This window comes from Pezoporus occidentalis, unplaced genomic scaffold (genome assembly GCF_034315485.1).
Source record: "Pezoporus occidentalis ecotype Australia unplaced genomic scaffold, CSIRO_AGI_Poc_V1 ctg81, whole genome shotgun sequence".
Taxonomy (NCBI): domain Eukaryota; kingdom Metazoa; phylum Chordata; class Aves; order Psittaciformes; family Psittacidae; genus Pezoporus; species Pezoporus occidentalis.
In genome coordinates, this window is record NW_026916170.1 from 7574271 (window position 1) to 7589924 (window position 15654).

At 38.1% G+C, this 15654-nt stretch overlaps 1 protein-coding gene across 2 annotated transcripts in view; it reads left to right on the top strand.

Moving 5' to 3' along the window:
* The window catches only part of CDKL5 (cyclin dependent kinase like 5), a 133486-nt gene that overhangs the window by 40740 nt on the left and 77092 nt on the right, over positions 1–15654 (top strand). For both annotated transcript variants that reach the window (XM_062603733.1, XM_062603734.1), the window contains exons 2-3: positions 13487–13716; positions 14253–14287. In XM_062603733.1, the coding sequence (XP_062459717.1) occupies positions 13653–13716; positions 14253–14287 (99 nt within the window). In that variant the 5' untranslated portion in view covers positions 13487–13652. The remainder of the gene's footprint in view (positions 1–13486; positions 13717–14252; positions 14288–15654) is intronic.

The following is a 15654-nucleotide window of genomic DNA, read 5'->3' on the forward strand; positions in this document are numbered from 1 at the left end:
ATGAAAGGCATTTAACATCCATGTTTGAAATTGCAGCTCAGGATGGAGACTCTTACATTACTTGATTGTCTTTTAGTTCTGTTCGTTGGTGTGGGGGTGGCAACATCTATACATTACAAAATTCTCTCTCTAGCAGTAGGTATTCAGCTCTGTATATTGGTGTTTTTGTTGGGCTGGGGTTTCTTGAGATATATGTAGATGGAATAGGAAATGTGTATCTAACACCACGAGAGTGTTAAACATGTTGGTTTAGTATGCAGTAAAGTTTTAGCAACAAAGAAAGCTGTATAACCCAAAGATTACAAGAATTATTGCTTTTTATCTGACTAAAGTGTGTTACCCTTATCCTCTGTAACCCATCCTAGGTTACAAAGGAAATTGGAGATTACACTTCCAAGGTTAGAAAGGCACAAAGAGAACACTAATGGAAAGAAACAATATAGTGTGTTTAAAACTAATTTTGCATGTTGTCTCCCTATCTGTTGGGTGCTGGCTTCTTTGGTTGTGTATGCTGTGTTAGGGATGAGGTCAGTGTGCTTCTGATTCATGATTATTGCCTGTGGTGGGTGATGAAATGTGTTGATATCCACTCATTCAGTTAACTTCCTTGATGACCAGTATGAAGCCTGTCATTATATGTCGATGGTTTTGTACAGCTTGTACAACAAGGATCAGCTGTTTCATTTTCTTGATTTGAAGTCTTTCACCTCAGAAGCTCCCTAGCAGTTTCATCACTAGGTATAATTGAACTTTGGGAAGTTTGTTTTGATCTTCTGAGATATGGTATGCCCTATACTGTTGCCAGCCTTTCTTTTCTTAGGTTTTTAACTTTCCTTTTACCAGAAGTAAATAATAATGATTTGCTGGGATTAGACTTCTGTGTTCAGATCTCCAAATTGCTTCCAGTTCCCTTAATGTTAGAAGACTATTTGTACAAGAAGTAACTAGATTAGAAACAGGAAAGTCAGTTATGCAAATATTGACTTTTGAGTGCTGCAAGTCTGTTTTTTTGTGAGCTAATATAAATCTCAAATCTCATGATGAACTCATTGCTTATGCCTGAAGCATCTTCTCCTTAGATTTTTTTGTTTTCCTCTTTATTTTTTTTTCTTTCATTCCAGAACTTTCCCATATGCCAGCCTTTTGCTGCCTTCCTCCATGACTCTCTGGAGTAGATTTCTTTCCCATCCTCCCTTAACAGCCTTTCTTTGCTGCAGGCATTGCCTTCCCTTCCTTTTTTTTTCCATTCTCTTTCCCCCACACTCCCCACTCTATATACTTAGAAGACTCAAAGGATAAGGAAATTCATAAGGAATGAAATTCAGGATTATGAGCTGCTTTAATACATTTGGTAGGCTTGCCAACATTGTTTACTGTTTAGATGCATCTCCCTTTTCTCAAGACCTGTTTTTCAGGTCCTCTTTGGGTCACTTACATATCCAGACATGCTAAAACTGCCATGGGAATCTCCAATGCAAGAAGCCTTCAGCATACGAGAGAGAAGCTCTACTGACACTTGTGAAGCAGTCTGCTTGGGGAAAAAGGCCACACACCTGACATTTTCTACTTACACTTGAATATTTTTTTATTTGATATATCAACTTCTTCATTTTAGATTATAGTGCCCGCTATGTAAATACTAGTCTTTCATCTTTTCTTTTTGAGGTAGCTTTTCAGTAGAAAACTCTTCATTTAGTTTAGAGACATTTTTGCCAGAATAATGATGTTGACTAGGGCTGTGGAATTCTTTCATTGAGCTTTTATTTTAAACACTAAGCTTTTTGACAAACGTACTAGTTAAGCACGGTTCATCGGATATGTGTGTTTTGCTAGTATATTGATGGTGGTGGATGAAGGTATAGAACAAATATAGGCTGCATTTTTGTTAAGAGAATTTGCCTGAACATTCGTAGTTTTGATTATGAGGATAGTTTTCAATGTTACATGAGATTTAAAATAACACCCCCCCCCCCCCCTTTTAACTATTAGATAGAAACCACTAGGCTGAAATTATAAGAGAGGAGATTTTATTTTCAAGTCATTATGGAGGCTGGCATTGAAACAGCATTGTTTATTATAAAAAATAAAAATAAAAATTATTACCGCATCCTGTTTCCAGAGATGAATCAATGTTGCCTCCTAATGGTTTTGAAGTTTTTTCCTGAGTCATCTGGTGAGACTCTCATTTACCTCAAGATTCATCTTTTACCACAGCAATTCTGTTTATGCAAAGAACCAGTACCATAGCATGGTTTCAAATATTTCATCTTTATAACAACACCCAGATGCCTTCAATATAGCAAAAGAGCTTCGTTGCCAAAGAGCTTAACATCTAATTAAAGACAAGACCTAAGAGTGCATCTAACAGTTGAGATAAATACAAGAGGAAAAGTGGATGTTGTAACTAATTAAATATCATTGCAATTAGGTTTCTGTGGTGGGTTGACCCTGGCTGGATGCCAGGTGCCCACCAAAGCTGAACATGGGAGAGAAAATTTCACAAAAGGCTCATGGGTTGAGATAAGGACAGGGAGATCACTTACTGGTTACTGTCATGGGCAAAACAGACACAGCTTGAGGAAAATTAATTTATTACCAATGAAATAAGAGTAGGATAATAAGAAATAAAACCAGAACATAAAACACCTTCCCCCCACCATTCCTTTCTTACTGGGTTCAACTCTGCTCTCAAATTCTCTACCTCCTCCCCTCCAGAGGCGCAGGGGATGAGGCTTGTGGTCAGTTCATCACACGTTGTCTCTGCTGCTCCTTCCTCCTCAGAGGAGGACTTCTCACAATCTCCCTCAGCTCCAGCGTGGAGTCCTTCCCATGGGAAACAGTCCTCCGTGAACTGCTCCAACCTGAGTCCTTGCCATAGGCTGCAGATCTTCATGGCCTGCTCCAGCTTGGCTCCCTTCCATGGGGTGCAGTCCTTCAGGAACAGACTGCTCCAGCATGGGTCCCTTCCATGGGGTCACAAGTCCTGCAGCAAACCTGCTCCAGCGTGTGCTCTCCTCCGTGGAACCACAGGTCCTGCCAGGAGCCTCCTCCTCCAGTGTGGGCTTCCCACAAGGTCTCAGATTACTTTGGACATCCTCCTGCTGCAGTGTGTGGTTCTCCATGGGATGCATGGGGACAGCATGCCTCACCATGGTCTTCAACATAGGCTGCAGGAGAATTTCTGCTCTGGTGCCTGGAGCACCACCTCACCTTCTGCAGTGACCTTGGAGTCTGCGAGGCTGTTGCCCTCATAGTCTCTCTCGCTCCTCTCTTCAGCTGTAGTTGCTGTTATGCAGTAGCTTCTTCCCCCTTCTTAAAGCTGCTGCCATCGCTGATAGTGCCTTGGCCAGCAACAGGTCCATCTTGGAGATGGCTGGCATTGGCTCTGTTGGACATAGGGGAAGCTTCTGGCAGCTTCTCACAGAAGCCACTCCTGTAGCCTACCACCACCAAAACCTTGCCATGCAAACCAATACAGTTTCATAATAGCAGTTTTGGAGTCCTCTAAGTTTGAGAAATTAAATAATAATCAGACTTTACCTGTTCTAATATAAAATCAGACATAGCAAGTTCAGAAATTGCAAATACTTTTTCAACTGTAGCTTAAATTCACAGTGCAAGAGGAAGGCTATACAGGGGGATGTATTCTATGAATTTAAGTAGTTGTATCAAATAGCCTCTTTAAGGAAATAAATCTCTCCACTGCTTCAAGCCTGGTTGCAATGTTCACATTTCAGTCTTGCTGTAATCTACCTCAATCCTTGGATAGTGTGTACAGGATGGCAGTCTGTCAGCTTTTATGTTACTAGTTTCTCAGTTTGCTTTCATCTTTTTGAAGGTAGTTCTTCTACCTCTTGTAGCAGAACTGCCCCTGCCTTGTAATGTACTAATACAAGTAGGTGCATTTCACCTGGGAGTTCACTAGCAACTTTGCGATTTGAATCACAATGGTGGTTCACTTTTATTTCTTTCTGGATAACAACTGCTTTAGCTAATGCTCTAGTTGTTTTAAATTCTATCTTGGGCTGCATCCAAAGGAGCATGGTCAAGGGAGGCGATTCTTCACTCTGGTGAGACTACATCTGGAGTACTGCTTCCAGCTGTGGAGTCCTCAGTGCAGGAAAGGCATGGACCTGTTGGCGATGGTCCAGAGTAGGACCACAAAAAATGATCAGAGGACTGGAGCACCTCCCCTCTGAGGAAAGGCTGAGAGGGTTGGGGTTATCCATCCTGGAGAAAAGACTCAAGGGGGGACCTTACTGCAGCCTTTCAGTTCTTAAAAGGGGCCTACAAGAAAGATATGGAGAGACTTTTCAGCAGGGCTTGTTGGCGATAGGATGAGGGTTTTAAACTAAAAGAGGGGAGATTCAGACTGGACTTGAGGAAGAAATGTCTTACAACGAGGGTAGTAAAATACTGGTGCAGGTTGCCCAGATACTCCAGGCCAGGCTGGATGTGATTCTGAGCAACCTGATCTAGTTGAAGATGTCCCTGTTCATTGCAGGGGTTTTGGATCAGATGACCTTCGAAGGTTCCTTCCAACCCAAACTATTCTATGATTCTATGAAATCCACAACAACTAGATGTTAAAATTTTTAAGTTGCCACGCTATCAGTTATCCTGATTGTCGTAGTTTTGTTTCATGATGTATAAGAGGAAACTGGATCTTTTGATCATTGGAGAGATTTTTGAGTACAAATATTGAAAAGCAGATAAAAATCACAACACCCTGTTTTCCCTACCACCATCCAGTTTCACTAGAATTTCAATAGAACTTAAATTTTGTGTTTAGGTAAAACAAATGGTACATGAATGAATCTGAGTAAGTGTTGCTCCCAGCATGGTTTTTTTCTTGTATACAGCTGAACTCTTCATTAGTATCCATTCACTGATGCAGTCAGTGGTGGAGACAAGCATATGATCTTGTGAAAAAGATAATATTCTGGTTCTTTGTTGCTTTTGCCTGGCTCTTTTCAAGTTGATTTTTACTGCTTTTAGATGATCACTAAATTGAATTTTTGGGTTCATTGCTGTGGGGGTTTTCTCTACTGGAAAGCTGTTCATGCATTTTGCAAATTGACTTGGTCAACTTAATATATCTTCCGTATGTGCTTGCAGTAATTTTATGTAACAAACTGAAGTTTCCTTTCCTGAAGGTGCTTTAGGTGGCTCAACATGAGGGCATCTGTAGAAACAGCACAAGTTGATTGCTGTGGTGCTGTACTTTCTGCAGTGGATTTGCACTGAACACAAAGTTCATTTAAGGGCTCTCAATTTAATGTTCTGAGTGCTCCCTAGAACTGCCCTTGGTACACAGCACTGCTGCTGCTTCTGCGGTGCTGCATTCCAGAAGACTCAAAGCTTCCATCCTCTGTTTCAAGGAAGCTCTTTTAACTGAGAGGAATTGTTGGGATTTTTTTTTGTTTGTTTGTTTGTTTGTATTTATTTTTTCTTCTTTATCTGGAATCTGAATAGTTTTTTATTGAGTGTCAGCATGTTATAATGGTCATAAGGTCTTAATGCAGTCTGAGCCACATTGGAGATCAGTCATCTTGACTTGGGTTTCACTTAATTGCTTTATTCACTTGTGTAAATTTAACAGATTTGTTTTTTTTTTCCTAACTAGAAAGTATAGCAAAACTCACCCTTTATTTAACATGTTTAACATGCTTTACATAACTCTGATAATAGATATTGTAACACTTCACAGATTTTATTTTTTTCATTAAAATAAGCACATTCAAATATTTTCAGTACTACTTTTACTTGCTGTTATCTCTGAAATCTGTAAAATTGGAGCTAATATCTTGTAATATACTTTCACGCACTGAAACAGTAGCAGTATGTTCAAATTCAGATGAAACATATGGAGAGATGTTTCTATAGTCTTCAATTTCTTTGGGTTTTTTGAAAGAAGCTGCTTGGAGGTTTATGAAGTTAAGAGAGTCTGTTTGTGATAAAAGAAGAAAAAAAGCAAATCCAAACAAAACAAAAAAAAACCCTAGTGCTCCTCCTGCCCCTTCCCTGAATCCATTCTGCACCATTTGCCCTCCTTGTGGTTTAATCACTTGTAATGACTTTAGTGAAAGACAAACCAATAATGAAAACCCTGTGAGTTGTTTCTTTAAATATGTTTCCTGCACATGTGCTTGCATACTAATGTGGATTTATTCTTGAAATGACCTTTGAGTATTATGACAGTTAGTAATTGAGGGGCTTCTTGCTGTTCTCTATTGAAAGCCTTTGGATGGCGTTCCTTGCAAGGTTACTGACCTAAAAGATAGGTCAGTAGTGTTTAAAGAAAATGCCTCTGCTTGGAAAACACATCACAAATAAATGATAAATATTTTTTAGGTAATTAGAATGTAATTCTGGTCATTAATTATGTTTTGTTATTAATTTAGTATTAAACTTCGGGGGGCTCCCCCCTCATATTTTTATGCTTGTTCCGTATATTTACTATGCTCTTTTAAAGGAAAAAAGAGATTTCTTGGTTTTTTTTTTTTCTCTTCAGATAGTAAAACAGTAATCTTTATTTAATGGCATGTTTAAAGATTACAAGGAAGAGTAGTCGTTGCGTTATTTTGATCAGCATTAGAATTTACTTTCTGCATGTATTTGCTATTTATAAATACTTTATATTCACCTGAACTTTTCTGTTCTCTTATGAGGAAGCTCCCAGCCAAAGCCAGGACAGAGAGGAACATCTGACTTTTATAATGTGAAAGGGAGTTATTTTTAAAACAATGAAAGCAAACCTGGGTTGGTAGGAGGCAGAAAGTTAGGAAACAGGCTTTTTAAGTCACCGGTATGCTTTTTGTGCACAGGTATGAAAGATTCAGTAGTTGAACCAGTTAGAAATGCATCAAAGGACTTTCTTCCTAAGCAGCCAAGTTCTTTTACGGCTGCTGTTTTGTCTGCTGACAGCATGGTGGTGCGGGATTGCTGATGCACAGTTAGTGGCTCCTGCTGTTTTTGAGAGGAACCTAGCAGTGTGCTTTTTGACAGTAGGTTGCCACGGATTGGAGAGACCGAAGAGCATGATGGAAGAGCTTGAGAGGCCCTTTCCACAAATACCCTGCTGAGCTCAAACTTTAGAGCAGTCCTTCAGTTGACTGGCTGCTCAGCGCCTCTAATGTGTTCCCTTGAAGATAATGTATTGTACTTTTCTTGGACAGGAACTCCCTTTGCTCAGGACTTTGAATGTGATTTTTTTGTGAGTGGTGTGTGGTAAAGGAGGAAGACTTTCATTCTTAACCCTTTTTTTTTTTTTCTTTTTTTTATTCTTCTTTCTCTGAGCATGAATCTTCAAACACAAATGTGGGAATTGAGTCACAAAGTGAGTCCTAATGTGTAACTCTTTGAAAATAGTAGCTTTTCTTGGTAATTATTAGAGATGAAAAAGCTATCCTTCTAATAGTATTTTATAGCCTGGGGAGTTGAAGTTCATGGCAGATTGTCAAAGATAATATAGAACTAAATAGTAAGCAACGTGACAAATGAATACAGGATATTGCTGAAGACTGGTGTTCCAAGGAGAAAGAAGGAAAGCTTAAAATGAAAGAACCACCTTCTAAGGAGACTGCTACAAATACTGTGTCAGATAAAGAAATACTAGCTTCTTCCACAGGAGGTACTCTGTAATAAAATAGGACCTTCTCCTGTCTGGGGAAAAAAAAAAAACAAACAACCTTGCCCCCCCTTCCCCCTTGCCTAACTGTATCTTGGTATGCAGAAATGTGCTTTTATTTCAGCTATAGATGTTGGCATTTCTGTTTGATGGAAGCAAATGTGTGTCAGGCTCCTTGTGTCAGATGAAACTGCAAAGGGATTTAACAGGTTGTTGTTGAGAGTGTTATCCTCTGAACACTGGGGTTTTTAATTCGGAGCTGCTACAGGTATGGCAAGGACCGCCCAGCATGCATAAGGACCAGCATAAACTGTGGAAGAAGCTGTCACACCCACAATAGACATATTTAAGGTTCTTACTGGAGAGGAAGACTAAAATGGAAGCAAAAATTGTCTTTCCTGTCCTCCTGTTATGACTCATGGGAGCTGCTTTTGTGCTCAGTGCTTTGATAATCTGTCTGCTTATTTGTCAGTGTGGTCTTAGAAGCATCCTGCTAAGCACCCACTCTTTTTGAGTTGGCCACAGCTGTTAAAGAAGCTCATAAATCCTGCATTATAACTCTGAGAAGTGAATTTAGTTCATATATTCAGGATGAGCTGAATTTATTTTTCAATCTGTACTTGCATACAAAAGGAAGAGCACTCACTGAACAAGATAAACTGAACCAAATCAGTATTGCCACCCTGGTCTTCAAGCTCAGTTTTCCTTTCAGAATTTAACCAAATGGGTATCTTTAATAGCTGAGAGCTGATTCAACCCTTTCCTAGTTGTGTGCTTGCTGCTGGATGGAAACTTTGTTCAGGTTCTTCCCCTGCACCCTTGGCCCTGCTGCCATGGTGGCATGCTGCATTTTAGGCCAGTTATGTGATGATGACTTTCCTTGATGTATAACTCGTTCAGATGAGTTTTAAGATTTCAATATATCACCAGCTATTAAAAAAAAGTGAATGTCAAAACAACTCCACTGAACTCCACTGAGTCAAGTCAGCTTCCAGTGATGGTATTAGCGATGTCAATAAAAGCTTGCTGGAGTTGAATTTTAAAGCATGCAAACAACCTTGGTGTTTTGCTTTTACATAATTTGTTGGGCAGTTTTCTAATTTTTGTATTTACTTTCACTGTCTGTTCTCTTCATTTTTTTTTTTTTTAATGAGCAGAAGGGGATTGATTGAAGTTTAGGGTGTGCAAAATGGCTTGCTGTATTGCAGTTCTCATTGCTTTTTATCTCTTCTTCAGCTTTTTCATTTTTCAACTTCTACATTGTAGGGTTCTTCATATTATGAGATCTTTTTGGCTCTTTCTCCAGAACCTTGCCCAGTTAGAAGGTCTACTGTCCTTCCATATTATGGAAAAACCAGCAAGTGGTAGCTTTTTTCCAAATGCAGGGGTGAGACTGGAAAATTCACTAGAAATATGCTGGTTTGGTTTCAGGGTGTTTTTGGTTTTGTTTTTTGTGGGTTTTTTGGTTTGGTTTGGTTTTTGTGTTTGTTTTTTTTTTTTCCCCTCTCCATTCTTAAAGTCAGAATATTCCTACTAGCTTTCTCCTTACAGCTGCTCAAATACTGAATTTGTTCTTCCTAATCTGTAATTCCTCATTAATACTCCTGGAGCTTTCTTCTGGGTCAATGAATCGAGAAAAAAACTTCTCCAACTCTTTTCCAACTACTATCACCACTATTTTTAGTAGTAATACATCATGACTAATAGAGGTGGTTCATGGTTTCACATATGTGCCTTTTACAACAGAAGGCATACAAGGGTTTGGATTAACGTATAACCATCAAAGATGGATACTTACGTGACATAAGTTCTTTACACCTATTTACTGACCTGCTGTTTTGTTAGTGAACAGATGACTTTGAAGTCAGTTAGAAGTTTGTAACTGACTTCAGCAGGGTGCAAATAGCATTTTTTCTGCCTTAATATGTGAAATGAACTATATACTCAATGTCCAATACACTGACATACAAACCTAACTGTGTATTTCTAGCACAGTTTTATTTCTCCAAATTTTGTGAAGACAAATGTTACCTCAAGTTTATGATTATCGCTAAACGTTTCTACTAAAATCTAATTATGTAAAAAGTGCTTGCCCCTCATCCAGCTATTGATGACTATGAAACAATGAAGAGCATTTTTATTTAGGATTGAGGCCTTGGAGTATGTGATTAAGTTGAATGCTTTTGAATGATGTTCTAGAATTCTTAATGGCTGTGAAGGAAAAAGGAATTGGGGAAGAGGTAGGCTTTTTCCCCATTGTTTTAATTTAAATGCAAATGATCAGGTACCACAATGCTGTATTAGGCTGTCTGTTCCTTCCCAGTACATTTATACAGTTTTTAGTTTTTAGATATAAGGCTTACATGCTATTGCAAAACAACTACATTTGTATTAAAATCTGACACTGCTATAGCTCCGGATTAAGTACAATTATTTTGTTCTTGTTCATTTCATGATGTTTTATTTTGCTGAATTTGCTCTGTTTTGTAGAGTGCCATGGTAACACTGAGACCATCTCAAAGGTCTGTTGGTTTAATTCTTAAGTTGTGCTGTGAACCTGGCTGCCTCAGGGGTGTTAGGAGAATGAGAGCTATTTCCCTACTGAGAGGTGAAGAATGGCCTTATTTCCTTTTCTGCAAGTGTTATCATTGTAGCTGGCAGGCAGCTTATTAAAACAGTTCTATACGGTACTCAGTACAAAGAATGAAATTGTGGTTGCTATTAATAAGGTTTTCCTTGCTATTTCCAGCCTGAAAGAATCCAACCTATCTTCACTAAATTACAGAATGTTGTAATTCTTGCTATCAATAATTTCCTTGATATTTTTCTTTTTGTTAAAAGTTTAGTCTTTATTTTTATTTTATTATTACAATTACTCTGCTATTCACTCTGAGTCATTCATTGAGATTGAGTTCATGTTACCAGATTTCCTGTAAAAATCAGTGATTTTAAAAACAGTCTTAACAAAGCCAGTGCCTTTTGAAAAGCAGAAAAACACACAAAGTTCAGTGGGTGCTGCCACTGAACAAGTATTTTTAGCAGTTTCTTCTCAAACTTTCATGAGCTTTTGGAGGCAAAGATCTCAAGCATGTATGATTCTGTGTAGTGGTTAGATGGATTTAGCTAGTCTTGACTTCACTAATGTTGCAGAAGAGAACTAGTTTGAATTACTGCCCTGCTTGAGGAGATATGGCAAGAGAGCTAGGGCAAAAATTGTTTGGGTAATGTGTCCATACTGCTGCTACACAACACTTTTCATCTTCCCATAAGCTCTCCTCATTTCAAGATCAGGTTCTTATAGAGTGCTCTGAGCAGAGTTGTGCACAGAGATGATGCTGAAGTCAGCACAGAAGAGGTGCTCAGGTGCAGTTTTCTCTTAGGAGTCCCCTTGTATGTGCATCTGTATTACCTTTGCTGTCAGTCATGATGCACTTAAGGGAGAATTCAAGAAGCTGGTTTGTGTGTTTCTTTGGGCCAGTTGAAGTGTATGACTCATGGTGAATGGACATCAGTAAGTGAATTGACAGGCTTTTACTTTTAAGGAGTTACATGTGGATGCTGCTCTATGTGCCATGTGTCCAGGAGCAACCGTGTAACAAATGGATCAGCTTTCTGTGACTCTTACTTTTAATGAACTAAAGGGGAAAACTGTGTGATTGGTGGGAAGAGGAAGGTGTGTAGTACCAAATTTCAGGAAATAAGCTTAGCTGCTTGCATATCTAACCTTTATTCCAGTGGAAAAATACGATGCATACTGAATACACTTTCAGAACTCTTTGGTTTTTTTTTGTTTGTTTGTTTGTTTTTTGTTGTTGTTTAGTGGATCACAAGCTGCAGGTCTGTATAGCTTTAAGTAGTTTGAGAAATTTAGAAATACTAAATGAGGGACAGAGGAAACTGCATCTAAATGTCTTGAACTTTTGATACATTATCTCATAAGCTTCTTCACTGTTTTGTCACAGATCCAAAAAGTATTGTGTACACTGTAAGGCAGAAAGACAATGTATGGTGGTAACATTAGCTGATAAGAGATGAATGTTATCACAAACTAATTTCTAGAAAGACTTGATGAATAATAGAGAATTTGGTGATGTTATTGAATAGTGCTAATAGAAAACAGATGTTTTCTAACTGTTCCTTTCTTTCTGGAAAGTTTTTTTTTCTGTTCTGAACGTGGCTGACTTGTTTTCTTGTGTCTTGCTTATGTTACAGCATTAATGGTTCTTTCATGATCTGTTTAGCAGCATTTCTGTCACTCAGCTGCAGCATAGAACAGCCAGCTGCACCATGCGCCTGGCGCTAGCCTGTTTCCATAGAGAGCTGAAGCAGCCCCATGCAGGCTCTGTTCTCCTGTGTTGGTGGGTGTATCTGAGCAGATGCGCCTGCTTTTCCAGGAGCTCATGCTTTCAGTTTGTTACTGTAACCAGAAAGCCTGGACAAACAGCACACAGGCTTTTGTGAGAAGGAGATGCCAAATGAGAAAGGAAAGGGTATTTTCTAAAATTCACAAGTGAAAAAAAAGGAAAAAAAGATTAATTGAAACAGTAAATTAAACAGCTGATGTAATCCATTATGGAGTGGGTAGCTTTTTTGAAAACAACTTTAACCCCTCCTCCCCCCCCCAAAAAAAAAAAACAAACACAACACTAACCACCATCCCTTTAATGAAGAAGTCACTGCTTTTTTTCAGCGTTTGCTTCCTAGATACTGTGGATGATTAACTCTGAAGTTGCTGACACGCACACGTGAACACCCCGAATGTTCTCCCTGTGTCTTACTGAGGCTAGTGTGATTGTGATTTTCTTCTACCCTTGAGTTGTCGTTTTTGTTTTTTTTTATGTGTGACTTAGTCAAAACAGAGCTTTTGGCCAGCACCCATAGCTTCTAGTGAAATCCTGTCTGTGTGAGCGGAACCTGATATTATCAGGTCACATTCACCCATTACACATAATTAAATGGATTCATTTCTACCCTACCATCTTGTTCCTCATGAGTTGTCCTGTTATTGGAGCACTGAACTGTGGAAATTACCTATTTCCAATTTATGGTGAAGTTATTTTAGCTCTTTCCCATTTTTGATTGCGAGATGTATGCCTTTAGGGTTAAAAATGAAGTCTGAGTTAGCAAAACCAGACTTCAGTGTATTTCGTTTATCAGACTTCTAAGATTATAGCAGTGATGTGGTGAACCTGAAACAGACAGACACAAAAACCTTTGTTCTTTAATCTGTGTATAGTTGCTTGATTTACAAATTACTTCAGTGATTGAGAAACAGAAAAAAACCTATGAAAACCTTTTTTGCTGTTCATTACATTTCTACCAAATAAGCTGATATGGAAATAATTTTCTACATCTGATTGCTAGTCAGTCTAATAAGTTTTTTTTTTGTTTGGTTGTTTGTTTTTTTTCACAGTCACAGAAAATAGCAGTAGAAGAATATTTTCTATCACTTAGTGTTCTTTCTACCTTATCCTTTTTTTTCATTACGGTGGGCAAATAATAAATTGAGTAAACACAATTTTTTTTACCTAGCTGTCAACATACTTATGTTCTCAGTTTGGTGTAATTATGGGTGTATTTTTGCTCACTGAGATAGTTCCTATCAACATTTTTGCTTGTTTCTGTCCTGTAGAAAGTAAGTTAGCTATTAGCATAATAGACACCCTAAGTATGGGATTACAAGACCAGCTGTTCTGTCAGATATATGTTCTCAATAGTTTCTGTCCATTGTACTGCTGCTAAGCGTTCTTCATCATAAAATGTAGAAGTAAATTAATAGTCTGTTAAAATTGTTAGACAATATTGGTGTGAAATAAACCGAAGTACTAATTACATTCTTTTTTCTTCTTTCCCCAGGAAGACATCGACTGCCTAGAAATTAAGAAAGGGTTCTGAGAAGTCTGGTGGATCAAGGTGGAATTTTTTTCCCAACAGCCTTTTCAAAATCGCCTCTTGCAAGACCTTTGGGCGTTCCCTGTTGTGCCATGTTTTGTGGCTTCCACTGTAGGAGGAGTTTGTCTTGATGAAGATTCCTAACATTGGTAATGTGATGAATAAATTTGAGATCCTTGGGGTTGTAGGTGAAGGTAAGTAGTATCTTACGAAAAAATGAATTAGGATTTTATGTAGGCTTGACTTAGTTTTCCTGACGGTAATCAGTTTTCATGTGCAAAATACTGCTGTGTTCAGATTTTAAGACACATCAGTTTATTCCATATAGTTTCTTCTAATTCCATTCTTAGATGGAAGGAGAAGTTTGGAAGATTAAAGAAAAGGAAGAGAAATGGGACTGTGTTGTGGGGTTTTTGTTGTTTTTTTTCTTTTTTTTTGTTTAAGTTTACTATATTAATTTCTTTTTAATGATACAAGGGACATGCAGGTTATCAAGCTGCTCTGCGAGTATGTTTAAAGGAAGTATTTTCAGCATTTTGAAATTTACTTTGAAGCAATTTTTATGAAATTGTTTTAGTGCACATAACTTCAGTACAGTATCGATGCAAGTTCTGGATAATTAATACTGGAACAGCATTATTTCTATAACCAGAAGGTGACTGAAGACTCATCTTGCCACTTCTTTATTTTCTGCTTTGACATGGTTTATCTCTTTTCTTCTTTGTTTCAGGTGCCTATGGCGTTGTACTTAAATGCAGACACAAGGTAAGTAAATTGCTTTAAGTTAAATGCTGGTATTTTTTGACAACGACTTGTGATGAGAACTGAGATAGTATTACGTATAAGATTTCTTAAAGAAAAAAACGTTGTTTTGCAATGCCGTTTATGCTCAAGCAGTCTCAATTAGAATGTCGAATTAGTTGCTAAATACTGCTGTATAACCACTACCTATCTTGGGGCAGGGGAACGGAATGCGATCCATATGGAATTTCTGCAGCTGTTGGACAATGAAAGTGCGTTACAAAAGCACTGACTTCCATGCTTATTGATTTTAATTTGGAAGAAGTAGTAAAAAGCAAAAACTGTTTCAGACAAAAATGACATCTGGCAACTTGTCTATACTATTTTAACTACTGTGTAAGTTGGATAAACCTGAACTTGCTGCTCATCAGCAAGGAACTGACATGAACTACTTTGCTGTCTTTGGAGCAGCAATATAGTCATATAACAAAATAACTTCTCTTTCTGTGAAGCCGAACTTTTGAGAATCATAGAATTATTCATGTGTAGTGATCCAGGAACAGTTTGTTTTTTTTTTTTGTTTGGTTTTGTTTCGTTTTTTATGTAGCTCACACCTTTTACTAGAAAAACGTTATCGCACTGGAGCAAGCCTACCTTCCTGCAGTGGCTTTTAGCATGTACACAGAAGGGCTTCCACAGAGGACGTATGTATTTGAGTGACTTATGCTATAATATTGACTTCAAGTTAAAGAAGGGGGGAAAAAAAGAGAGTTTGGAAAGATCCTATCTCAAGTTGAAGCCTTGTCAGGCTTCAGGGAGACTAACACTCAGTAGAATGGCTTTGGTATTTTTGGATAGTTACAGAATTATGATTCAGGGTGAATAGTTTGAAAGCACCTTGGTAGTAACAATACAGTTTATATTAGGCAGCTCTCTTTATGAAGACTTCAGAAATTTCTAGGATTTCCTGCATTGCTCAGTGAAATTTCATGTCTGCATGTCTTTAGTCACGTCCTCATCTGAAAGAATTTAGAACTCTACGAGCATAGTGTAATGCCAGGGTAGCCTGTTGTCAGTTCCTGTAAGAATATTTTACAGTACACCAGATGACTAGAAAGGAAAGCTTTCCTTTAGCACAGGGAGGTGTTTCTTCCTACAGCCTATGCAAGAATCTGAACTTTTAGGTAGTCACACCACTTTTTTTCCTTGGCTTGAAAATTAATTGAACCAACTGTATTGAAGTTCTAAAACAAAGTTGTAATTGTTAAAGCCGCTAGCAAGTGGATTTAATAAAACCTAGGGTTTCCAGTATTTGGAGATCTGAAGAAAAGGCAAGGTATGTTGCTATTTTAAACTTACAGATTTATGATTCTCACTCACTTAAAGCAAGC